Consider the following 27,117-nt stretch of genomic DNA (forward strand, 5'->3'; position numbering starts at 1 on the left):
GAAGAACTGCCCAGGACATCATTCCAGGCAGACTCTATTCTAGGGACCCTTCTGGACACAGAGAAGATGCAGGGCAGCCACATAATCACTTTCAGAAATCAGCACAGGTTTGCCAAAAGTCTATGACAGGAGGCAATCCACTGGTCCTAGCTCTCAGCCTGACATATCCAGCTGCAGCGGACTTCTGTGTATAAAGACTGTCCTGTTTCCATGGAGAGAGGAGCAACTCTCCAGGCCTAAAGGATCTCCAGCTGAGCCACGAAGAGCTTATTACATCAAGAGCAAATGCGGCAGACGAAGGCAGTGCCTTCTGTTAAATGACTGTAATTAACTCCAAATCTTTCTCCACACTTTATTTTTGCTGGCTGCATTTGTCATTTTGCTGTCAGAACAGGCCTACAACATACCTCAGATGTTTTTCCTTTACCTTGTCATTCTGAGCAAAAGCATGACTCCATCACCTGTCTGGGCACATACCGAGTCTTTGTCTGGATGGTGTCAGCACATCCTGCACACTCAGCGGCAACCCTGAAAATAACATCTACTGCCTGCCAGGCAATTGGCTGACTGTCTCTGTGATCTTCAGGGGCATTGAGGGACAATGTATTTAGTCATGCACCTCTGCAAGTGCAGGGAAATGTACTGGGACACCTTTCGATTCCCAAGGAAATAAAAGGAAAATGACAAACATATAGTCATGCCGTGGATCTCTGTTTATTCCCATCTCTGGGCAGGCTTGTAAATAACATCAACCCAGGTCTCAACCCCACTGCTGGTACTTGAGTCACAGAAACTGTAAGCAAGTGACACTCATCCAGAGAGAACTACTCCCCTAAACTGGTTCTTAGCCATCAAGAGAGGCCCACAGGAAGGTCTCTGATAACCTGAAGTTTTGAAAAGCTTGGAACTGTGTGATCAGGCCATATGCCCTTCAGTTCCTGAATGTTCACTACCCTGTGGTGTCCCTTTGCCATGGTAGAGACTCCAACCACACACATCAGTTAAGCTGCCAACACTGTTTCCTCCCCATTCTGCCCTGCGAACAATGCGCAGTCCAGCCAGGTCAACCGGGAGGGTTTTCTTGTTGTGTCATGGCTGAGATCAAAGTCATTGTACCCCAAGGACACAGCAGACAGAAGGCAGCCAACCACATTTATGCCAAATCCCATTCCCAAAATGACCATATTTTATAGTTTATTATGAGCAAACTGCCTCCAGACAGACAAGCCCCTGCATGATGTTGAAAGTCAGAGCCTGGGAGTGAACGCCACCTTATCTTTGTCCTCCTCAGCTGGTCTGCGTGTCTCTGCTCAGAACGCCGTGTAGTAGTGCTCCATTGTGCTGACGATGTCACTCTGGTCCTCCAGGAGCTCCAGAACCTGCTGCAGCACAGCCTCACTCAGGCCCGGGCGAATGCTCAGGCGAGCGCAGGCCAAGATGTGCAGGAAGTGACAGCCCTTCTCCATGTCTGCAGGAAAAAGGCGGGTGGCTGAGCGCGGTCACAACTGTCAGGCCCTCCTCTGTCCTCTCCATACCTCCTGTCTGGGCACCTGCATTCTGACCAGATCCCCAGATGATCCTTATGCACATTAAAGTCTGAGATGCATTATCTATATGATCACAAAAACAAAACAGAAACACCTGTTCTCAGGCCCCTGATGTCACCACGGCGACGTGGAGCCACTGCTCAGGGACTCTGAACTTCAACCTTCAAGGATTCCCAATCAAAGATTTTTTTTTTTTTTTTTTTTTTTTTTATCCATAACCTAGTGGATTTTTAGTGCTTGATAAACTTTTTTCTCTGGGGTAATTACATGTATAAGTGTAACCTATTCAGTGCCAAACCTCTAGCTTCTCAGGGGGGAGCCCTCTTGAGACTCACAGCAGAGCTGGTTTGCTGCAGCCTCCGTATGCTTCCCTCTAAGTCCTGATTTGATGGGGCTGCCTGGTGAGAAGGGATTCCTACCTTTGGCCTGTTCTCATTCTTCTCTTCCTGGCTTCCAAAAGTCTCATCTGTGATAGTTGTATTCCTAGTAACCTCTTATCCTCTGCCCAAAACTAAGACCATCTGGCACACAACAATACAAACTCAGAGTTAACAACCTCTTTCCTAGTTGAAATCAATGACCCAAACACTGGTAATGAGAAAATAAAATAGGAAGAATGCAAGTCCTTTTAATTATCAGGCCCTGAGAGACACGACGATGAAACGGCAATCACGCTGTACTCCTCACTATGCATTCACCTTGGAAACTGCTTGCTATTGGCACAAGTAGTTATAAATTAGCCTAATTATGTGAAATTGAACACTATAATCCACACTCTATAGCTTAACAATGTATAGCCAGTCACCAATCAATGTTATCTATAAACCAATGAGAATTCCTGACAAACAACTTTGTATCAACTCTGTCCTCCTTTTTGGCTTTTAAAAATCCACTTATGGGCCAGGCGCATGGCTCACGCCTGCAATCCCAGAACTTTGGGAGGCTGAGGTGGGTGGATCACCTGAGGTTGGGAGTTCGAGACCAGCCTGGCCAACATGGTGAAACCTCGTCTTTACTAAAAATACAAAAATTAGCCAGGTGTGGTGGCGTGCACCTGTAATCCTAGTCAGTCAGGAGACTGAGGCAGGAGAATCACTTGAATCCGGGAGGCGGAGGTTGCAGTGAGCTGAGATTGCACCACTGTACTCCAACCTGGGTGACAGAGTGAGACTCCATCTCAAAAAAAAAAAAAAAAAAATCCACTTATCACTGCTGCTCATCAGAGTGTATATTCAGAAAAACCTGAATCTGTGCTCCCCAGCTGCAATCCTGAAACTTGGCCCAAATCAGCTCTCTACTTGTATTAATTTTGCCTCAGCTCCTTCCTTTTAGGTCGGCAGTAGTCAAACTGAGGGTTGTGCCTATTAGGGGATCATGAAACCAATTTTTGTAGGTTGCGATCAGCATTCTTTTTCTTACCAAACTAAAAGAGAGCAGAAATAGAACATTACAGAATATCTTGCATTGTAATTTGGATACATATTAATTCATGAAACTTTATTCCATATATATCTTATGCATTAGAATTATATAATTTATTGGGTCATGATGTAAAATATATTTCTAACTTTGAGTCAAAGTCAAACTTCTTTACCAAAAGCAAACCCCCTCCAGTTGTCACAGTTTAAAACTCCATGGTAGGGCCAGGTATGGTCTCTCTCTGCTGTATACCCAGTACCACCTGGCACACAAAAGGTGCTCCACACAGTCAATGAAAGTTGTTTTCAGATGAAAAATGCTTTAGGCTTCAGGAAGGTGCTCGAAGAGGTGTTGCAGTGTAAGGCAAAGCATGGTTCAACGTTTGGTGCACTTCTGTAGCTTTGGGCAAGTCATCCCTAGGCCTCAGTGTTCTCAGCTGTCGTGAAAACCACTTCCAAGGCCCTTTCTAACCCTAAGGTTCAGAGACTGCTCCTGGGCTAACAAAGATTTGCTAAATTCTGACCTCTAGTGGCTGTGTCCACTCATTACTCCTCCCGATTGGGATTGCTGGCGTCCACACTTCCAGGCTGTTTCTTCAACATTCACTCCATAGACTTCCTGAACACCTACTATGTGTGCAGTGCTGAGCAAGGAGGAGCAAGTAGAGCTCGGCAGACTGAGAGCTGCCACTGGAGTCCACCATACCTGAATTCAAGTCCTGGCTCTACAACTGGTACAAAGTCATTCCCGGGAACAAAACCACCTCCTTCTCAGGGTGGCTGTGTGGATGAGAGACCAGGGGGAACTACTATGATTTGGTTCATCATATCCATAACCCAAGAAGATGAATGTAACTTAGTTCCTGCTCTAGAGAAGGAACTCAGCCCTTCCCAAGAAGAAAAGCCTCTCAAGGAGGAAGAGCTGACCAGCAAGCGAGGATAGGTTTGATGATGGAGGGTGAGGGGCTCCAACCACACAGACCTGCACACGGTAGGGAGAAGCACAAGCAATTTAGTGCTGCTCAGCCTTTAGTTTCTGCAAGGCTTGGATGCTTGGACCCAGGGCTCAAGATGACTTACAGGCACCCGTGGGGCCCGAAGCAGTGATGCTGACTGTCTCAGAGGCCTTCAACTATTTATTCAGAAAGGCTGTTCTGCTGAGGGTTATCTGGTGAGGCTGTTCAAAAGTGATTTCCAGTCACATGGGTAATGTGAACTTAGACTCCTCTCTATTTTTAATTTTTATTTTTTGTAGAGACAGTGTCTTCCTATGTTGCCCAGGCTGGTCTCAAACTCCTGGCCTAAGCAATCCTCCCAAGCATTGGGATTATGGGAGTGAGCCACTGTGCCTGGCCTTAGATTCTTCTCTAAGTGAGAAATTATTAGAAAATAGTAAAAGTAGGAAAGGCCAGCAAGGAGGTCCCCAGTGGTTAGTTCAATTACGTAATTCAACTCTTCTGGAACAAACCCACAAGCCGAAGCAGACTTTTCTGAAAAGTGTTTGCCTGGCAGACATAGTTATCTCATGATGGATCTCTATGAGCGGTGATAACTGCACCTTATATTTTCCCAAGAACTTTTGCATGCAGCCTGATTCATACTATACCCCATCATACCTCCACCAGATAGCACAAATGCTGATGTTCTAGAGACCCAAGTGACATAAAGATACATTTTAGATATAACCTACTACTATAACTACAAAAGGTTAAACTTCTTTAATTCTTTTTTAAAAGTTTGTCGTAAGTTAAAAAAAAATCCTCCAGTATGAGGAGTGTCATATGGTACTCAGTTTCTACCAAAAGCAGCACTTCTCTCCAGCTCTGGGTTAGTAAAAAATGAACCTGAGCTAAATACACGGGAGATTTTTGGAAAGCTAATGGTATAAAGGAACATTTAGTGAAAGGCTGCTGTTTTGGAACTCACCAAATGTTCATTTTCTTAGGTGTGAAATGATTTGGTGATCAAACAGGAGAAGGTCCCCATGCTCAGCAAATACAAACTGAAGCTTTTAGTCAGTCTAGGTGAAGGGTATATCAGTGTTTAGTGTAGCAGTCTTTTAACTTTTTTTGATAAATTGGAACATTTTCAGGTAAAAAGTTAGAGATAAAAGGACATGTTCAGCATAGAACTCTTTCTTTTTGGATAATTTGCCATTATTGTACCCATACTGAAAGCCAAAATCCAGATTTTGTCAACTTTACTCCAACAATAATAGAGCAAAATCCACATACAGATTATCTCTGAAACTGCTTCCTTCCAGATCAATAAACCAAGTAGAAGGTGAGCCTTCAGGCCTCCAGGCTAGAGAATTAGGGGCTACCACTTGTGCCATTAGAAAAGAACTTCATTTTTATTTAACACTTTTTGGATCTCAATTATGCACTGAGTACTCTTCTAACTTTCTAAATGCCCATTCATTGACTTCTTATAAAAACCCATCGTGTAGGTACTATTATTATCCCCACTTTGCATTTAAAGAACCCGAGACACTTGCCCGATATTACACAGCTACCAAGTGGCACAGCTGGGATTCAAACCTAGGCAAGGTGGCTCCAGAGCACAGCTCCTCACAATGCCGCCACACTGCCCATCTTCAGAAAACAAATATCAATCCTTCAGGGACTTAAGACAGGCTTGATGTTCACAGTCCTTTCATTATTGAAGGGTGAGCCTTTGTGAGACACTCATAAATGACTTCGAGTCCTTCTACCAATCATCCTGACAAGGAAAAACTCCAGGCTATATTCTGTATGAAAGGTTAGAAAGGAACTAAAGGCACAGTAGGAATGGTTAGATCGAGGGTTGGATATTTACCTACATGTATAACAGCATACTGTCCAGCTAATGAAAAGACGTAGACACTTTTATGTGTACTGTTGGCAAATGACCTCTAGAAGGCAATGTTAGATCTAAAATACAAGGTGTGGGACAATGTATATCATCGGCTAAACTTCCCTTGTGTTTTCTCTTTTTTTTTTTTTTTTCTTTTTTTTTGAAATGGAGTCTTGCTCTGTCGCCCAGGCTGGACTGCAGTGGCCGGATCTCAGCTCACTGCAAGCTCCACCTCCCGGGTTTACGCCACTCTCCCGCCTCAGCCTCCCGAGTAGCTGGGACTACAGGCGCCCGCCACCTCGCCCGGCTAGTTTTTGTATTTTTTAGTAGAGATGGGGTTTCACCGTGTTAGCCAGGATGGTCTCGATCTCTTGACCTCGTGATCCGCCTGTCTCGGCCTCCCAAAGTGCTGGGATTACAGACTTGAGCCACCGCGCCCGGCCTTCCCTTGTGTTTTCTATCAAGGATAAATAATACAGATATGTTTGTAAGTACATATCTGTATAGTTTATCCTTGATAGAGAACACATATCCAACAGGATATACAAGTAACTAATAACAACCACTGCCTTTGGAGAGGAGAACACAGAAGCTGGGGCTCAGTGCTGGGAGGGAGTCTGACTTTTTGGTGTGTATTTTTGCACTGCTTGGCTTTTTATGAGGCACATATATTACTATTCTGAATTGCCATGTTATGACATTATGAAGTGGGGTGCAGGTTCCAACACAGTTCTTACATCTTTTATCAGCATTGTCACTAATTCAGGCTTCAGATTTCGGCTCCTGGGAGTGTAGAGGGCCAGGTGATTGGCTAGTGGCTTTTAGAGGCTCCCATTCACAGACTGAGTGGCAGGGCCTGTCCACTTGATGAGCTATGGGTAGATGTAGATGTTAAACCTGCCACTTTCAAGACACTTCAGAGAGCCAAGTCCAAATGAAATGTGAATTCTTTTCATGTGCTTTACTAGCCCTAGGAGCCCTAGGGTTCAATCCATTCTATTCCTAATGCCAATGAAAATAAGAATCTGGCCAGGAGGCCCATGACTAGGGTGACTGCATCGATGTTATCTTGGGAGCATCTTCTCATCCCTTCTTGGCTGAGGAATCCCACATTGCACTGCTCTCAAAAGCTCCTTCAATTGTGGACAGATGGACTTTTCCCTCAACTGAAGGATATTTGTTCTTATTGTTCTGAATGAAGTGAACAAAGTCCATTCACTTGCATTGAAATAATACATTGCTTTGAGTTTAAGAGCTGCTGTTACACCACTCTGGGATCCGACCTCATGGCTTCTTAAAGGTTAGCTAGGGCTGTCTACCATAAATACTGGGGCTGGAAACCTGGCCCAGCTTCACCCACTGACTCAACCTGGCACAGGGCCAGGCCCCAGGGATGTATGGGCCGAAGGACTGGAGGTGGAGTTCACTGGCAGATCAGGGACTTGGGGTCATCAACAAACCTTTTAAACACTTCTTATTATAGTACGTGTTTGCAAAAGCTAGACTTTGAAAAGTCACCTTTAAGATCGGTCAGTTTACATAGCATTTAAAGATGGGACTAATGCTTTCTTCTCTTTCTAACTAGTGTGGAAATGGTATTATTTCTTGTCAGACTAGCTACAGTTTCAGAGTCTAACCACTAGGGGCTGAACTAACTCTACTAAAACCATGTTCTAAACCATTTCTTTTGCAAATTATCAGTTTCCAAGATGACTGAATTACACCGTTCATAAACTGTCATGTCTAGAACCATTCCTTCCAACACTGAAAGACTTTGATGTTAGAATAGAGGGAAATGTCAGGTTTGTGTTCAAAGAAAAGGGGCAAGCATGAAATAGGAAATAATACAAATCAGAGAAAACATGAGAAGCAGAATGACATCAAAACGTCTTAGTGTGGTGACCTTACCTCACTGTATCAGAATTCCCTGTCTAGCCCCCAGCTCATCCTCTATAGAAACAGAATCCCCAGGGTAGAATCTGGGCTCTGAACGTTGAGAGAGCTCCAAGGCTGAATCTTATGTATAGCCAAGGTTACAACAATTGTGCTAGCCTAACACTCATTTAGAGAGGAGATGGAGGCTCAGGGAGGGCAGGTACTTTGACTATCGCCTTTCCAAGTCATTACTGGGAAAAGTCCCAGGTCTCCTGACTCTCCATCCAGTGCTCCCTGGGAGACAGTATCCCCTTCCAGGGCACCAGGGTGTCACTTGTACATTATATGCCACTTACGATTTGGTTTCTGGCAGTCCTGCTGAATGATCTGGTGGATCTTTCTGTGCAGGTCTTTGTCTTCTCTGGTTACCTAAATAGGAAAAATAGTTGAGAGAGAGAGTGTTCTTAGGTAACACAGCAGTTGTGTCATCCAGACTCCCAAATTAGTATTCAGGATAGCTTCTAAAGATTTCATAACAATCATCCCTACACCATCAATGTGGTGTTTGATACTTGGCCTAGTGTCAAACCAGTTCTGCCCAGAGGACACGTCCTTGGGAGTTGGTTGGTTCACTGGGGCAATGAGGTTAAAACAAAAAAAAGCTGGAATTGCATACTTTTAAGGAGCAACTAACTTTCTTCTTCAACACTCATAACACATTTCTCTTATTTGTTGTTATAGTTTTGAGCAAGGCACAGTGATCAAGGCCTCCGATCTTCACCCCATGACCTCTTCTTCTGAGCCGTGACACCTGTCTTGCGTTATATCAGTTTTCTTGCTTCTCCCAACCACAAGGAAAAATAAGAGAAAAAAACCAAAAACCCTGGAAGGGCAAGCTAGCAAGCTAGCATGCGAGTAAAGCTGGCCTATCCACCGAAACACATTCTGCTCTCAAAGGCAGACATAACTTAAGTCTTTTTCTTTTTCCATTTTTTTTTTTTTTTTTTGAGATGGAATCTCACTCTTATCGCCCAGGCTAGAGTGCAGTGGCCTGATCTTGGCTCACTGCAACCTCTGCCTCCTGGGTTCAAGTGATTCTCCTGCCTCAGCCTCCCAAGTAGCTGGGATTACAAGCGTGCACCACCACGTCTAGCTAATTTTTGTATTTTTAGTAGAGATGAGGGTTTCACCATGTTGACCAGCCTGGTCTCGAAGCCTGACCTCAAGTGATCTACCCGACTTAGCCTCCCAAAGTGCTGGGATTACAGGCGTGAGCCACTGCGCCTGGCCAACTTAGTCTTTTCCAATCAGCTCAGATAAGAGGGAAGCAGCATGCAACGGGTTTCACCTTCACGTTCCACAGTGAATCTAGTAACAAAAAGAGAGAGAAAGAGAAAGAAAAAAAGAAAGAGAAAAAGGGAGAGGAAGAAAGGAAGAAAGAAAATAGACATGCAAACAAATAGCTGTAAGTTTCCTCCTTAAAGACAGCCCAAGAATGCCTGTCTGACCTGCTTTACTGGAGGGGGCATCCTGAGAACACCTGCCTTCTCTCAGCTCACGAGGTTATGACGAAGATTAAACAAGGTCATGTGTGAGAGCTGCTGAATGCAGGAAAGCACTAGGCAAACAGAAGTGTTGACTTATTTTAACCATTTCCCTAAGGCAGGGCTTCAGGAGAAAGGTGATCACAAAGCAGTGGAGGGGTGAAGTCACAGATGGCGAAAAGAGATCTATTTGTGCTTGATCACAATGATTCACACGAGGAAGTGCCCAGCCCCGCCACGCCTTGCCCTGGACTGCTGCTCCTCAGGAAGGGCTGCTCTCTGAAGGGCTGGGAGGAAACGTGTGTCCCAGAGCGGGGCTCGAGGTGAGCTGCCCCCATGAGCTTCTCCAGCTTCCAGGAAGCAACTAACTCCCACCCGGCCTTCCCATGCCAGGACTCCCATCCTGGGATGGTGTGGGAGGCACTCGCCCTTATGTAGACCGGGATACCGGTTTCAAAAGTTATTTAAATGGTATTGTTAATTTCTAAAATTCCTCTAAAGTGGGGAGTCACTAGGGTAAATCAACATCAGGAAATGACATATTAAGAAAAGCTCCCCCTCGGGACTCTTGCCTGTAAATAGTGAGACTTCTGGAATTTGATCAGTCTCTGGGAGAGCTGCACGTAACTGAGTCCACACCACTGATGTCAGTGGTCCTGAGAAGGCCCATTTCCAGCTTAGCTCCTCCAATATTAAAAGTATGCAGAAAAAGGTGAACTTTTAACTTGGAAAGAGTGAGGCAAACAAGCACCCATACTCCTGCTGGGAGTCAACTGGTACAGCCTTCAGGTAGGCCCACCACACTGTGTCAACCAAAAGCTTAAATGGCCATGCCATCTGCTCCAGCAGCTCTTCTTTTAAGAGTCAATCTTACAGAAATACTGACATGAGTTCACAAACATAGTTGTGCAAAAATAGTCATAGCAACACTATTTGTGACAGCAAAACTTAGAAATACCCTAAGTATCCATCAAAAAGGAATGGCTAAAAAATACACGACAGGTACCCATAGTATGGAATACCCTGAGGATATTAAAAATAATGAGGTAGATTTATAACTACTAATGTGGAAAGGTGCCTGTGACGTGTTATTTTGGTACCAAAAAAGGTGTAGAGCATTATTTAGAGTAGCAAGTCTCAATGGTCCCAGGAGACATTTGGCAATGTCCAGGGACATTTTTGGTTGTCACAATTGGGGTGCTGCTACTGGTCTCCAGTAGGTGAAGGTCAGGGATGCTGCTAAATATCCTGCAATGCACAGGACGGCTCCCACGACACTCAATCACCTAGCCCGAATAGTGTTCAGATTGAGAAATGTTGATTTAGAAGATGATCACATGTTTTATAAAACAAAAAGCCTCTTGCATAAGCCAGGACTTTGAAACAATTAAAAAGCCACAGGAGCATATATTTATATGTACGCATTTGTAAATGTACAGATAAATGTCTAGAAGGATATACAGTTGTCTCTCGGTATACTCGGTGGATCAGTTCCAGGACCCTCAGGTATACCAAAATCCACACACACTCAAGTCCTGAAGTTGGCTCTGTGAAACTCGCATGTACGAAAAATTAGACTTTCTCGTATGTGGGTTTCACATCTGCAAATACTGTACTTTCCATCTGCATTTGGCTGAAAAAGTTTGCATATAAGTGGACCCACACAGTTCAAACTTGTGTGGTTCATAGGTCAACTATTATTAAAAGAGATACCTTGGGGAAGGATAAGGACCAACTTTGACTTCTGATTTTATGTACCTCCTTAATGATTTTTAATAATAATTAAGTAGTTATTAATAAGTAATAAATATATTTGTAATTGAAGCTACGAAGGAAAAAAAGTTAAGTTGTAAGTGTCTTACATAGTACAGGTTATCAAAACCATCATCCTTCTGGAAAACAAGTCCTTTTTCCCGCAGCAGTTGTATAGCATTCTTAAATATACTATGAATTGCCTTGGAAGTGGTGTCCTTCTTAAAATTCACCTGTGTAGAGAGGAAAAAGAAAAAAAGAAAAGAAATAAGTCTCACCTTACAGCACCTGAGAGTAACTCCCTAGACCAACTGGTTCATGAATTTGTCCAACAGGCCTTTTAATTGCTGAGTCAAAAAGATCCTGGTATGTACCACCGTAGCAGGATGGTATTTAAGGAGGACTGAGAAGTGGGCCCTGGTAGGTCACCTTTCATAACTGTTCCATAACTTCGTTGTGATGTTTTTTTTTTTTTAACGAACTCACTCTGTAGTGCAGAATAAAAAAAGCTACCCTCACTGTTGGACAATCTTTGACTTATTTTTTACACAAAACCAAAACACTGTACATATATCTTAGCCCCCTTTTCCATTAAAATTGAGGCTGTAACAATCTCTTCCTAGGGACTTCAACGATTTTTATGTAAGTTGGAATAATCTGGGGACTCCAGCATGAAGTATTAAATAGCCTCATTATTTTAGCTGGAGGAGAATAGAGGCTGAGCAGAGATCCACCAAGGGGAGTCCACAAGGCTGAAGGTAGAGAGCAGTCCTGGTGAAGCACAGTCCCCACCTGGAAGGGACCTCTGCTGCTGTCAGCTCTCCCCCTCACTTTCAGTGTTTCTTCCCTTCTCTAGAGACAAGTTTGCCTGGAGAGGGTCATCCAGGTCATCCGGCTTCTTATCCCCGGGGAACCTAGGCTATCAGCTAGTCCCCCCATGCTTGACCAGATGGGGTGCTTCTTGAGTCAGGGACTTTGTTTCATCTTGGCCATCTACTCCCTAGCACATGTTAGGTGACTGATAAAGTAAATGTGAGACGAATGGAAACAAATACACATTAGAGAGTATCATTGGGGATTTTCCGCTCCTTCCTAAAACAAAGAAAATGGCGAACAACAATTGCCCTTCAAAGTACAGATTCTTTTTTTTTTTTGAGATGGAGTCTCGCTCTGTCACCCAGGCTGGAGTGCAGTGGCGCGATCTCAGCTCACTGCAAGCCCCGCCTCCCGGGTTCACACCATTCTCCTGCCTCAGTCTCCCGAGTAGCTGGGACTATAGGCGCCCGCGACCACGCCCGGCTAATTTTTTGTATTTTTAGTAGAGACGGGGTTTCACCGTGTTAGCCAGGATGGTCTCCATCTCCTGACCTCGTGATCCGCCCAGCTTGGACTCCCAAAGTGCTGGGATTACAGGTGTGAGCCACCGCGCCCGGCCTACAGATCTACTTTCAATGTGACAGAAATTTGTCAAGATATTGAAAAGATCAGAGTTCCAAACAAATGTGGCAAAGCTCCCAGTAAAGCATTTGAAGGCCAAGTCCTACCTCTATTGAAAGGTACTTACAAAGGCTACGTGGGGCAGTACCCAGAGGTGCTGAAAAAGCGTGGCTGAGATTTGCTAATGACATTTCCTCAAGGGGAGAGGGAAGAGCCTCCATAGAGTCTCAGGTGTTCACAGGTCCATCCCAGAGAAACCTTCTCCTTCTAAAACAGGCCTCCCAAACAGGCACTCTAAGAGATCCTGGTGATGTTTCACAAATGTACTCTCCTGGGCTAACGATAACAGCCTAACACTCTAATTGAATTAACAGTGTAAGTTTTCCCTTAAAAGAACAAGCTGGAGAACCTCATCATTAGGGCCCCAAAACTGACAAACATTCCAGGTTAGGACAGCTTCCATTCTGAAGGGAGAATAAGGCTGAGAAATATTTGACAACTCCCACAGGCAGAAAAGCTCTCTGGGTGTGTTTAGAATAAACACCTCACCTAGCAATCCTCAGCCACACATCTTTTTATTCACAGAGGCTTAGGGAAAAACTGCTTTTAATTTCATACCTGAGTGCTCTTAGGGGATGCACCATCAGCGCGATACAGACTCCTTTGCAAACCTTCAAAACTACTTAATCTTTATAATTCTAAGGAGATCTATATTCTTTAGTCAATTTAACGTAAGGATCCTAAGGGTTCGGTTTATTACATCTCTTAGCAAGATAGAAATAAATTGGAAACTAACTAGAGATGATTGTTACATGATTATTCCTGTCTTTAAAAATGACTTTTGGTTATCCCAAAACCATATAAAAAGTCTAGTTCCCCCTCCCAGATTTCAGTAAGATCAAGTAGCAGGAAGAGAGAATGCTAGGCCTGGGAGATTAAAAACACAGTTTCAGCTGTGAGCAAGGAGGACTCAACAGAAATGTCTCTCTGTAAATATAAACAATACTTGAAGCTTCCTTTCCAAAAACATTTGCCTCAGCTGACCTTGGGACATATTTCCCTGGCCTAGTTATAAAGACCATAGTCTCAAGGGTAAAGCCACTAATCGTCTCTTCCAGCCAGCAGCTTTTCCTGGGCTGGGATCTGTGTCTTTCTTGTCTTTTTCAAAAGAGTAATGACAGACTCATCAGATTTAGGAAACCGAAATTGCTCACAGACAGAAAACGAAAAAAACAGTGACTAGCTAAACGTACTGAGCCTTACCAAGCCTCTCCTCATCTCAGGTCAGGAACTGGGTGGATCCCTGAAATATATATAGTCTTCATTCCCAAACAAACTCAGCAGTCATCCAGCTGTCAAAGAAACAATGGTTTTGCAGGCCCTGCTTATCATGTTTCTGGATTTGCTAAGAAGGACCACTATGAAAAAAAGGAGGAAACATTCAAGCCTGCTCTCTCTCTGCCTCTAAACTATAACACCATCACAATGATTTGTTTTTGTTAAGCTTTCATCTGTATGACAACAGAAAGTGCCAAAGGATCTAGGGTTTCACTCTCATTGTAAAGCACCTTTAGTCTCCCAGGAATCTATTAAACAGAACTCAATTTAATCACACTGACCTCCCCCAACCAGAGCAATGTGGGGGACTAATTCATAATTGATAGAAAAAAGAGTTTTCAAAGACAAAACAAATATAGTACCATATGCAATTCTTTTTAAACATATAGCACTAGGCAGACACAAGTTTCTGCTGTAAGCATTTTCTTTTTTTTTTTTTTCTTTTTTTTTTTTTTTTTTTTGAGACGGAGTCTCGCTCTGTCACCCAGGCTGGAGTGCAGTGGCCGGATCTCAGCTCACTGCAAGCTCCACTTCCCAGGTTCAGGCCATTCTCCTGCCTCAGCCTCCCGAGTAGCTGGGAATACAGGTGCCCACCACCTCGCCCGGCTAGTTTTTTGTATTTTTTTTTAGTAGAGACGGGGTTTCACCGTGTTAGCCAGGATGGTCTCGATCTCCTGACCTCGTGATCCGCCCGTCTCGGCCTCCCAAAGTGCTGGGATTACAGGCTTGAGCCACCGCGTCCGGCCAGCATTTTCAAAAAGATATGCCAAAGGTTCCCCACAGATCATTTTGAATGGAGGAGTCTTTTAGTCCTCAAAGAGTCCTTAAGTCTCTCTCTTTACTTAATTATAGCTATCACAGAAGAGCTGGCTTCACGTGAAAAATATGGTCTTCGCTAAGCTTTAAAGTTTCTTTCCAAACATGCTGATAGAATCATCCGCAGTCCTAGGAGGTCAATTTGGCTTTGAGCTGCCTCTAAATGATTAAGTGGGAAGAAGGTCAATCTTGCTGTCAGCCGACAGCTGGAGCGGTGCAACTGTTTGAAGCAACCTTGGCAAAGAACAAAGCAGCCAGTCGTGACCCTTTCCACCTTGGTGTTTTCTGAAACGATATCCCTCATCTTCCCGTATGAAACCATGGGTCACTGGGCACATCAGGCTGTTGCCCAGAAGAGATAATTAGGACCACAAACAAAACTGAGAAGCAGTGGTCATGCCTGGGAGGTCAGGATGTGACTCAGTATCTGTTCCACCAAAATCGAGAACAACTTATGTTATCTAGCAAGGGTGTTCACAGCAGCCTTGTTGGTAATGGCAAGATTAGAAAACATCTAAACAGTCCAGGAACGGAGAGACTGGTCACATACATGATGGTACATGTGACAAAAGACTGTAGGGGCCAACCTATATGTACAGCTAGGAAAGAATCTGTAAGACACACGTCAATGAAAAGTGAGGTGTCTCATAGTATACTACGCCATGCTAACATCTGTGTAAAACAGAAGGGGTTACAATGACTTCGAGTACATGTAAGCACAGACTATCTCAGAAGGATATTCCAGAGACCAGTACTGGTGCTTGTCTCAGGGGAAAGGGAGTGAGAGGGAGGATGGGAAAGAAATTGACCTTTACCTTTACACTTTGTGGGACAATTTGAACTTTTAAAAATCATTCATTCCTTCAATCAGCAAATAATTACTGAGAATCTGCTTTATGCCAGCCCTGTTCTAGGCCCTGGGTAGACAGCAAAGAATAAGACAGACAAGGCCTCTGCTCTCACAGAACTTAAATTCTGATGGAGGAACAGGCAGGCAAACAAAGACAGACTAGTGATGTCAGATACAAAAACAGGGTGTAAGAGTGAGGGGCCACATGGCAATCAGAGCAGCTAGACGGCCAGGGAGGGCAAGGAGGGACATTTAAGCTGAGATCATTCCCTGGTGGGATAAAGAATATAAATAAATGAGTCATGTTACAACAACAAAAACAAACCTAAGACCTGTAATGAAAGGGAAAGCCTAAAACCAATGTCTCAAATAATTCTTAATTCCAAGCAATACGTCAACACCAAGCAACCAAACAAGTTACCTGAGTAACACTAGGAGTAAAAACATGGAGATAACTTTCTCTTTTTTCTTTTTCTTCTTGGGACAGGGTCTCACTCTGGGTGACAGTCAGGGGTCAGGGTCACCCAGAGTGAGACCCTGTCTCATTTTTGCATTTTTAGTAGAGACAAGATTTCACCATTTTGGCCACGCTGATCTTGAACTCCTGGCTTCAGGTGATCTGCCCACATTGACCTCCCAAAATACTGGGATTATAGGTGTGAGCCACTGCACCCAGCCCCTCCTTTCTTAATCTTATTATGCTTAATATTTGAGTAGAAAAAAATAATAATAGTCTAAGGTCCATAGTACTAGGTTGTTAGTATTCATTGAGATGGATGTTTAATCTCAGCAGAAGCCAAGTGACAGGGAAGTAGATAAGAGGAAGTAATTATCCATCCAAGATGATTTATTGATCAGCAAAATGATTCTTGAACTTGAACCATGGTTTTTAATGACTTGCTCTGTCTTTTTCAGAACAAGACTAACCTATTGTGTTTTAGGAGTTTAAATAAAGACCGAGCTGTATTCAGTGTCGTTTATGAGTAAAATTTCAAGGAACACTTAAGTAATTTTCTATTTTTTAATTTTTTATTCCTCTTAGAAAAAGTTATCTCAGTTAGCCAGGCAAGATGGCACATGCCTGTGGTCCCAGCTACTTGTGAGGCAGGAGAATCATCAGCCTGGGAGACAGAGTGAGATTGGGTCTCCGGAAAAAAAAAAAAAAAAAAAATTAAGGAAGGGGTAGGGGCAGGTCCAGCCTTATGCCTCATTTCAAGTTCTTAGTGGTCAGTGACCTTTCCACAATAGAAACAATGTGTGACAGAACCATCCCCTCTGTTCCCTGGGTCAACTCTGTGAATCTTCACGCCACAGTCACTTTCACCCACACCTGCAGTTGCAGATCTAGGGCAGGGAACCAGAATTCTCACGCGGGCATGCTGCACTCACTTGGTCGGAGCAGGCACTGTGAATCACAGGCTGATTGGCAAGGCACAGCAAAGACTCCACCATTTCCAGCTCCTGCTGGTAAAAGCTCTGCACTCTGTTCTCCATGAGGAATTCTTTGGCTTTTTCACTCAGCAAACTCGTGAGACTGGGGAGGTCCAGGGCGCCTGGATTGCTGCGGAGGGAAAGTTATTAAAGAGCTCTGCAGAAAACCATCACCTTTGTTCCTTTTTGGTGTATAAAAAACAGAAAGTTAGCTAGAAAATGCAACACTATATTGGGGTTTGTTTTTCATACAGAGTAATTCATATAGTGAACATTATGTGGTTGTTTAAAATGATGAGGCAGAACTACAGGAACTAAGATATTCATGACAGATTAGGAGAAAAAAAGTCAAACTGCAAAACAGCATGTAAGGTATGGTCCTATTTTTATAAAAAAACAAATGGAAACCCACTAAATCTATGGGTGAATATTCACGCTTGAGTAAGCACAGAAGAAACTAATTTAAAAAGACACACATTGGCTTATGAACATCGGTAATCTCTAGGGAATGGTGCTGAGGCAGGAAAGCGGAGACAGGAAAATGGAGAATTTTCACTTTTTATAATAGTTGTGCTTTTAATATACTTTTTTGAATAGATAATATATTCATGTTAAAAAACATTAAAAGATAAGCAGTGAAGTCTCCTTTCTATCCCCTTCCTGTTCTATCCTTTGGTCCCCACCCCCCAGGGAGCTGCTGTTACTGGTTCTCTGTGTCTCCTCTCACAGTTCTTTTATGCATGCATTAGCAAATATGCACACATTCTCATTCCTCCTGGGTTGTTTTTCTCCCATATAAAAAAGTACAATCATCCCTGGTTGAGAATGACTGGTGTAGGTTTTTTTAGAACAGGTTTTTGATTATGACATGCTATGGTATCATATTTTGATTATGAGGTGACTTGCTACAGTTTTCTTCAGGTTTCTTGCCTTGGAGTTCATTAAGCTTCCTGAATCTGTGAGTTTAAAGTTTTTATCAAACTTGGAAAAATGTCAGGCATTATTATTTCTTCAAAGTGTTTTTCTCTGCTCCTGCCTCCACTCCTTCAGTGACTCCAATTACACACATAATTTCCTCACAACCACCGTAGGACATCTGTGCTATTATTCCCTTCATGTTACAGTAGAGGAAATTGAAGCACAGAGCGGGTTAGAGGGCTTGCTCAGAGCTCCACAGTGCATAGGTGGATGATTCGGGATTTGAACCCAGGCCGACCCCAGCATCTGGGCTCCCGCTGTTTCGCTTTCCTGCCGTAGTCACGTGCTCAGCAGTGATAAGGCACCACTTACCTTAGTGCCTCTTCTTTCTCTAGGGCTGAGCTGCGAAAAGGCTGGTCATAAATTTTCCTGTAGATAGTGGGCAGCTCAAGCATCCTTGCAATTTGAATGTTCCACACTGGGTCGTCCACTTTATCTAACAAGTGACCAGAAAAAAGATGCCACAAAAATTGCAAATTACATTGAGATCAGTTCTTTCCCAGGCCCAAACTCCTGCTAGGACAACAGTAAATGAGGTGCTGGGTGGGCCTTCTTCCTTGTGAGTGCCCAGGGATCACAGTCTAGATGCACTAAATAGCTCCCAGTCATCCTGCATGAGGGAATGCGATGCCCTAAGTGTCATGGGCTTGGCCAGGGCCAAGGAACCAGGAAAGCACATCAATGTATTGATTTGTCTCTTCCTCTGGTGGACAGCAGGGGTTGTCCTTGAGATTTCCAACTGAAAACCAGCTAGCACAGTGCAAAGGGGAGATGATGGGGAACTGTCATATTTCTGATTAGTTGTTTTCATTTCAAGTTAATGGACTTAATGGTGTTCAAGAAATTTCCGGCCAGGCACAGTGGCGTACAGCTGTAATCCCAGCACTCTGGGAGGCTGAGGTAGGCAGATCTCTTGAGCTCAGGAGTTTGAGACCAGCCTGGGCTACATGGCGAAATCCCATCTCTATAAAAAATTAGCTGGGTGTGGTGGCGCATGCCTGTAGTTCCGGCTACTCAGAAGGCTGAGGTGGGAGAATCTCCTGAGCCCAGGAATTTGAGGTTGCAGTGAGCTGTGACTGTGCCACTGCATTACAGCCTGGGCAGTAGTGTGAGACCCTGTCTCAAAAAAAGAAAAATAAATAAAGAAAAAATTTAAAACTTTCCATTATTTTGAAGAATGTTCATATTCTGCCCTAATGCACTGACATTCTGAACTTGAAAGTGCTTTGGAAACTCTACTATGTCATCCAAATAAACTTGCCAACCATATATAAAGTAAATAATTCATTTTCTTTCCCAAATTATAATTAGCTGTCTTCAAAATAAAATTAAGAAATGCTAATTTTCTAAAGAAAGCATGTTAAACGATGTAATTCACTCATTAAATAGAGTTATATCTTAACTGAACTTTTTGAAAGTTTGACTTCCAGCTGAACAAGAGGTTTACTGGATGCACATCCAGAAAAACCACCAATTTGGTAGAAATATCTTGTGCTTACAGTAAGCGGTGGCATGAATCTCTCGCTCTTCTCTGTATGTACGGATACTGCCTCTGACTCGGATCGTGTCCCCAATCTCTATCTTTGTTCTCCGCTCAATGGTCTCTTGTAGCTTCTTAAGTTGCGAGGTTAAGCTGAGCTCTCTTGCTGCACTTGGAACAGCTGTAGTTGTTTAGAGCCAGAGGGAAAGAGAAAAAGTTATAACACAATCACTCTACCACATCTGTGAGACAGTTTTAGGGTAAGACCAACACAATATGCTTATTTATTCTACTTCTGAGTAATTCTTCTACTGCTGGAAATCCACATAACCTTTTGGAGTCTTCCACTGAGAAAAAGGTATAAACTGTAATTATTCAAGAGTGGGGTGAAGGGAATAGAGTCTAGACTGAGGTCCAGAGGGCAAGTTCCAACAGACTCCAGGGCCTTCTTTCCTGCCCTGCATCGCCAGTGCAGTCAAAGGGCACTGCATGGCCTTGACACGAATTCTGTACAATGAGTTCAGCTAGGCGTGGTAGCAATAGCTTTAAACAACCTTTCAAATGTCCTTGTGAGGAGACTTGTCCCACCTGAGTGCTCAACATCCCAATTTCTCACCTCTCATCTCTGTTGGGAAACTAGGCTAATCTCTCTGTCTCTCTCTCAAACACACACACACACGCACACTCACACTTTCTCTCTCTCTGTCACCACTTAAAACTATATACTGGAGCAACTTCATGATGAAAAAAACCCAATGTACACTCAATTCTAAATAACTTCTATCACTATTTTACTTCCAAATTGTATTAAGTAAGAAGAATTGTCACGAATATCTGGGTACTACAGGTGCTGTTCTAAGGACTTTACAATGTATTAGCACATTTAGTCCTCGCAACCACTCCTGCTTATTATTAGCCCCATTTTAGAGATGAGGAAACTGAGTCACAGAGAGGTCAAGCAACTTGCCCAAAGTAAAACAGCTAGTTAGAGACAAGGCTGGGGTTTGAACCCAGGCAGTCTCTAGCTCCAGAGCCATCCCACTTATCCCTTACTCTCTGCTGCCTGCCCCAGGAAGATACTCACATTTCCCAGTTACAGCTGGTGGGTGCAAAATACTGTGTGTTCTGTTTTCTTCTAGCATAATTTCAAATACACATATGTATCCAAAGAAGCTACACAGCCAAGCATTTTATGTTTATTAGAGACGGGGTCTTGCTATGTTGCCCAGGCTGGAATTGAACTCCTGGCCTCAAGTGATCCTCCCACCTCAGTCTCTTGAGTAGCTGGGATTATAGGTACAGTTTTATAATTTTTTACTTTGGTTTTTTTTCACTAGCACCGTATAGGGACAGTACAGCTTAGCCATTGGCATTTGGCTATTGGAGTCGGAAATGAATCTCAGTTTACCTCCTACTAGCTGTGTAACCTTGGACAGGCTGCTTAACCTGCTTCACCTCACTGTGCCTCAGTTTCCTTTCTACTCTTATACTTCAGTTTCCTCAATTATGAAATGGAGGTAACAGTAGAGTCTACCTCATACACAGAGTTGTTGTGCATGATCTAATTGAATACTTACATTCTGCACTTAGCACAATTCCATATTTATAGGAAATAATTAAACGTAAGCTATTTGTGATGATGAATAATTAAACCTTCTAGAAAAAGTATCTTGTGTTTTGGGGGTCTTTCGTTAGAGACTATTACTGGATAAAAAATTACAAACTGGTTTACAGTTCATTACATACTGTCAGAATGCTTGCCAGAATAAACTGATCAAACCCCTGTTTTAGACAACGTTGTCAGCAATGCATGCATGCTCACAACTCCTACACCAGCTTCAGTCATTTGGATTTTTAATACCTTAACAAATTCATAATTATTCCATACATCTTATTTTGCTTTTTAAATTGCAAAAGAGGCTGTTTTTATACAAGATGATCTACTCTCTGTATTTCTTCATAGAGAAGCCCTTCATCAAAATCAACCTAATACAATTTTGACAACTGTGGCTCTGTAACGTGCAGAGGCATTAATTTTCCTTGAACACACCTACTATACCCAGGGAAACAGCAACGTAGGGAGCACAGAGAACTCTGTGCATTCAGTAAGTGATAGGTAGGAACCTGGATGCAATCAGCATTACTGCTGCTCAGAGCTTACTGGGTTTCTTCAAAAAATTCCCAACTGCTACTTTTTCAAAAGGCTGTCCCATCTGCATCCCTATCCCCAGGTCCTCTTCTACTTAGGCTGAATTTTAAAGGTATTTATACATCTCATTGCCATTATGCAAACATTATAGGTGATAGTAAATGCTTCACGTAGCACCACTGAAATGATCGGACTGATGGTTGTCCTGAGAACAAGAGGCCCACCTTTCACTTAAAGGGTGAGCCAAATTGCCGAAAGGAGGTTCAAGCTGTGTAATTTAATGAATATAATGAGAAGACTGGAGCCTGACAGAACTTCACTTTCAGCGTCTATTCCATCATGAAAGAGAAATCCCCTTTAACATTCTAATACTCAGGGCCAGGAAATCTTAACTTTGCTCATAGGCCAAGTCCAAATGGTACATTCAATGTGACATTTATAGGAGCTAATATTATATTCTTTCACTTTAATGGACTGGAACATGATTTTGACTCAGACTAAATTTTGTTTAAAAAATTAGTCTTTGCTGGCCACCTTCCAATGGAAAGCTTTTAAACTAAGGGCAATTAAATAAAAAGGAGAGAATGGGCTAGTTGGGAACAATTCAAAGACGATGAGAATCATTTTTAGGTTTTCTCCTTTTCTCCTTGTACTCTTACCTTCTCGTTATATTTGCAAAGCAATCTTAAATTAAGGCTACCCACTGTGATTGTTCATTCATTTATCTACTTATTGATATTTTAAAAATCTGACTCTCAGTATTAATAGCCATTTTGTTGATCTAAAAAATTACTAAGTATAAGAATTATATATTCCTGATGATGCTATTTCTTTAAAAAGAGTTAATTTTGAAAACTGAAACAATGACTAAAACAGGGGTCTCCAAACTATAGCCCATGAACCAAATCCATCGACAGCCTGTTTTTAAAAATAAAGTTTTATTGGAACACAGCCTGCCCATCTGCTTATGTACTGCCTGTGGTTACTTTCCGCTATAATGGCAGCATTGAATAGTAGAGACACACAGATCATAGGGTGCACAAAGCAGAAAATATGGCCCTTTACAGAAAAACTTCGCTGACTCTCCATCTAGAACAAGTACGCATATTCAAACTACACCTTCTGACTGAAGATTGTGACAACAACCAAAAATCTGCAAATGATTTTAATACTGCTACAGTTTGATAAAAACAAGTTTGAATGTTTTTGTCCCCTCAAAATCTCATGTGTTAGAAATTTCACCCCTAATGCAACAGTGTTGGAAGATGGGGTCCAACAGGAGGTGTTTAGGTTATGGGAGCTCCACTCTCATGAATGAAGGCCACTATAAAATGGGTTTGCAGAAGTGGTTCTCATTCTCGTGCTCTTCTGCCATGTGAGGAACAGTTCTCCTCCCTCTGGAGGATGCAGCATTCAAGGCACCATCTTAGAGGGGGGACCTGGACCTTACCAGACACCAAAACTTTGATCTTGGAATTTCTGACCTTCAGAATTATAAGAAATAAATTTCTTCCTTTATAAAATCACCCAGTCTCAGGTATTCTGTAACAGCAGCACAAAACAGATTAAGAAAAACACCTCAGACATACATAAAAATCCAGATACCTGATTGTCTCACAGGTTTATTTCTTGCCTATCAGATATCTGCCTAAAAACATGTGGTCTCCCTTAAATCTACCTACAAACCTTCCTCACCAAACCAATGCCATTGATTTAGATGTTCCCAAATTAGGGATTAGAATTCCAAGGTTACATGAAACTGACGGCCAAATTCTAAATGTAAATACATCAGAAAATTAAGCAAATGAGCATTCCATTGATCAGTACAGTCAAAGTACAAAGCTGAGATTCTGACACATTACGGCAAAAAAGAAGAAATGACCCCAAGCATTAGATATTCTTATCATATATAATGCAAGTAGATAGATACTAGATGCTAGATATTAGAGCAGACAGTGTTTACTGAATAACCCCACTGTGTATGGCACTATACTGTATATGTTGTAAAACACAGAAAAAACAAGCTTCCAGTTTTCGTAGCTTCTCTAGAACCAAAAACCATCACCAATATTGCATGATATTCTTTCATATTATGAACTCAACTTTAAAAAGTATCTAAAAATTGGGCCAGGTGTGGTGGCTCAAGCCTGTAATCCTAGCACTTTGGGAGGCTGTGGCAGGAGGATCACTTGTGTCCAGGAGTTTGAGACCAGCCCTGGCAACATAGTGAGAACCTGTCTTTAAAAAAAAAAAAAAGTATCTAAAAATTATGAAAATATATTCAAGCAACACCAAATGTTTCAGTTATAGTCAATGTGTTCACTATACAATTTTAAAGTTCTTTTAATTTATATTACTTACTGGATAACTTCCAAAGGAATCCTATCTTACCTTCTCAATCTTAGAATTCCTGGTATTATTTGTTTGAACACAGAGATTTCAAGAAATCTGGACCATGGCAGCACAGAAGTTAGTGGCAACCATGTGAGAGAAACAGTCATCAAAATGTTCTTTGGTCAAGTGATATGGCTGGGACAAGGGGAATCAGACTTGGCTAGCAATTAGGCTAAGACGCCTTGACTTATGTAATAACGGGCATGGTAAAAATGAACTGCTGAAATGAACAGGGGTAACCTACTCACATTCCTGTAGGCTTAGGAAGAAGTGAGCACCAAAGAGATGGGAGAAAGAAAAGCAAGTGGCTTTCCTATGGCATCAGTTTTCAGAGCAGCCAAAGCTCTGGGTATAGTGCTTCAGGTAGATCAGTGTAACTCACCAGCAGATAAATGTGAAAATTTAGTCCTGTAGCTGTTTTGATGAACTACGTTGAGTAAAATCCATTAGTTAGGTGAAAAGTAAAGGAATGTGGCAAATAAAATTACCTGACACAGACTCAGTATTCAACTTTTTCCAGCAGATGCAGTTTATAACTCCAGTGCTGTCATCCACTGCAAGAGAAAAGTAAAAGGGTAGAAGAGAGATTTGGGCAAGGCTGGTGATTTAGCATACTGTCATTGCATTCAGCCATACTGAAAGATGACCTCTTTCAATAGCCTGGAGAAGCAAATCCCTTATCAAACTCTCCTTCCACTTTTGAAACAACCTCTCACTGTATATGAGTATAAACTGCTTGTCTGCACAACTCAATGTAATACACAAGCCCAATGGGATATGGTCAGCATTTCACTTATCCTACCTCAAGGTACTAATGATTAGTACCCTCAAGGGTACCCTCATGATGCTTGTCTACACCTCTGTACTAAAAATGGTGGCCTTGGGAAGTTAAGTGCAAAAACTGAATGACTGCTCACATACAAAATCAGCCTTTCTCTCCCACCCTGAAACAAGAGAGCATCGTGTGGTTTGTGGTTAGAGGCACACGCACTTAGGGTGCAGCCTTCTGTCACAGTCTCTTTGCTAGCGTGCTGACTTACCAAGACAAAGCGTTCCAAGTCATTTGGCCTGGGTTTCTCTTTGTGAAAGATCTTTTGCCCAGTCCTCACCACTGCAGGGGATGTAAGGAAAGCCAAGCACATCACAGAAGGGTACCGTTTTATTTTCATAATAGAAAATAATTATATCCTGGCCACAAAAACAGTACTAGTCTGGCTTATGTTATTCCTGGTTTATCTAATTTTTGCAAAAAATCAAACAATTCCCATTGCAGTTATATTTACAACTATAGAGGAATTTGGAGATGTTTGCTAGGGAATAACAGGCATTTCTCTTTGCTTAATTTCTGACAAACTCAGAACAGAGGTTGCTAAGCATGGGGTCAGTGGATCTCATAATTAAAAAAAAAAAAAAATCCACTAGACTGTTGTAAAAGCACACATAATCCTGAAGAAATCTAAGGCAAAATTTTTTACTGCTGGCCTAAATCCACGCTGAAGAAAAAGCCAAAAAGAGTACTTCCTATACTAAAATAAATCCTAGATGGGTTTCATTTCATTAAATACAAAAGAGGTAAACTTAAGATGAGAAGACGATATGGGTGAATACCTTTAACCCCGGGTTTATAGTGGGTGAGGAGAGGCTTCTTTAAGCAGACTCTTAAAATCAGAACTCATTAAAGAAGTCTGATAAGTCTGACCACCTAAAAACTAATACTGGATAGCAATATTCCAAATGATAGGGTCAATGATTTAATATAGGAAGAGCTCATGGGCTGGACATGGTAGATCATGCCTATAATTCCAGCACTTTGGGAAGCCAAGGCAGGAGGATCACTTGAGCCCAGGAGTTTGAGACCGGCCTGGGCAACACAGCGAGACTCCATCTCTACCAAAAAAAAAAATTAAAAATTAGCCAGGCATGGTGGTATGTGCCTGTAGTCCCAGCTACTTGGGAGGCTGAGGGGGGAGAATTGCTTGAGCCCAGGAGTTTAAGGCTGCAGTGAGCCATGATCATGCCACTGCACTCCAGCCTGGGCAACAGAATGAAACCCTGTTTCAAAAAATAAAAAATAAATAAAGAGCTCATATAAACTAATAAGAAAAAGATCAAGATCACAAGAGAAAAAGTGGCAAAGAAAAGAATATGTGATTCATGGAAGATCTATAAATGGCCAATAAAAACACGTCACTATGCTAAGTTCACTAGTTACCACTAAAAAAAGCAAGTATAAATAATTTATCAACAATGAAATTGACAAATATTAAAAATATTGATACCCTCATATGTTGATAGTGGAAGTATAAATTAGTAACAAATTTCTAAAATTTAAATCTTAACGAGCAAGTTTGGAAACATGCATCGGATTGTGAAATGTAAGCCAGATGCGGTGGCACATGCCTGCTACTCGGGATGCTGAGGCAGGATTGCTTGAGTCCAAGAGTTTGAGGCTGCAGTGTGCTACAATTGTACCGGTGATAGCCACTGCACTCCAGCCTGGGCAACACTGTGAGACCCTGCCTCTCAAAGTTGTTTTTAAATGTACATGTCCTTTGACTTAACAATTACTTCCAGATAAAACAAAAATAAGTACACAGATACACACATCTTATGTAAGGCTGTTCACTGTAGTATTCTTTATAATACTGACACTTGGAAATACCTAAATGTTTATAAATATGGTTAAAAAAATTACAATGACGTACTATATGAGAATAAAAAGATATACATGGCTCATTGTAAAACAGAAATATATAATCCAATTTATGTGCAACATTAAACAGTGTATTTTCACAGAAATGATTTTAAGACATTAAATACTAACAGCAGTTTCTCTTGCAGTGTGGGGAAGGAACCCCACATTCAATGTATACGTTGACTGTTAAGCCTAATTTCAGAAACACTGAGAAAGAAACATGTACAATAGTACTAAGGAAACAGGCATTTCTATATTTCTTTGATACTGGGAACATGTTTAGAATGAGGAAGGATGTTCACCCAAACACTGACATTGTTTTGCCTGATTTATAGTGTTTCACATGATTTTTATATACTTCATTAAAATTGTCTCTAGTTTGAAATTTTATTTTATAATGAGGAAGCACCATTTTAAGAATCCAAAAAATGAATAAGGACATTTTGCGTTAAAAAAAATGCATGACACTTCCAGGCACACCACTTCTCTGCAGTTGAAAACTTGATTTATAATAGAAAGCTAAAAAAAAAAAAAAAAAAAAAAAAAAAATTAGCAGGCCAGGAGCAGTGGCTCATGCC

At 42.0% G+C, this 27,117-nt stretch overlaps 1 protein-coding gene across 8 annotated transcripts in view; it reads right to left on the bottom strand.

The window, feature by feature from the left end:
• Positions 1 to 692: 692 nt before the first annotated feature.
• Positions 693 to 27,117, bottom strand: part of STN1 (STN1 subunit of CST complex) — a 36,624-nt gene continuing 10,199 nt past the window's right edge. For 3 of the 8 annotated variants that reach the window (XM_045361475.2, XM_005566361.4, XM_045361476.2), the window contains exons 4-10: positions 24,333 to 24,398; positions 19,321 to 19,482; positions 18,134 to 18,257; positions 16,802 to 16,973; positions 11,082 to 11,204; positions 8,032 to 8,104; positions 693 to 1,468 (exon numbers count right to left, since the gene is read on the bottom strand). In XM_045361475.2, the coding sequence (XP_045217410.2) occupies positions 1,311 to 1,468; positions 8,032 to 8,104; positions 11,082 to 11,204; positions 16,802 to 16,973; positions 18,134 to 18,257; positions 19,321 to 19,482; positions 24,333 to 24,398 (878 nt within the window). In that variant the 3' untranslated portion in view covers positions 693 to 1,310. Of the gene's footprint in view, positions 1,611 to 3,006; positions 3,948 to 8,031; positions 8,105 to 11,081; positions 11,205 to 16,801; positions 16,974 to 18,133; positions 18,258 to 19,320; positions 19,483 to 24,332; positions 24,399 to 27,117 lie in introns of those variants that run through there. The other 5 variants (XM_074002649.1, XM_074002650.1, XM_074002651.1 and 2 more) reach the window with 2 other exon arrangements.

This window comes from Macaca fascicularis, chromosome 9 (genome assembly GCF_037993035.2).
Source record: "Macaca fascicularis isolate 582-1 chromosome 9, T2T-MFA8v1.1".
Classification (NCBI taxonomy): domain Eukaryota; kingdom Metazoa; phylum Chordata; class Mammalia; order Primates; family Cercopithecidae; genus Macaca; species Macaca fascicularis.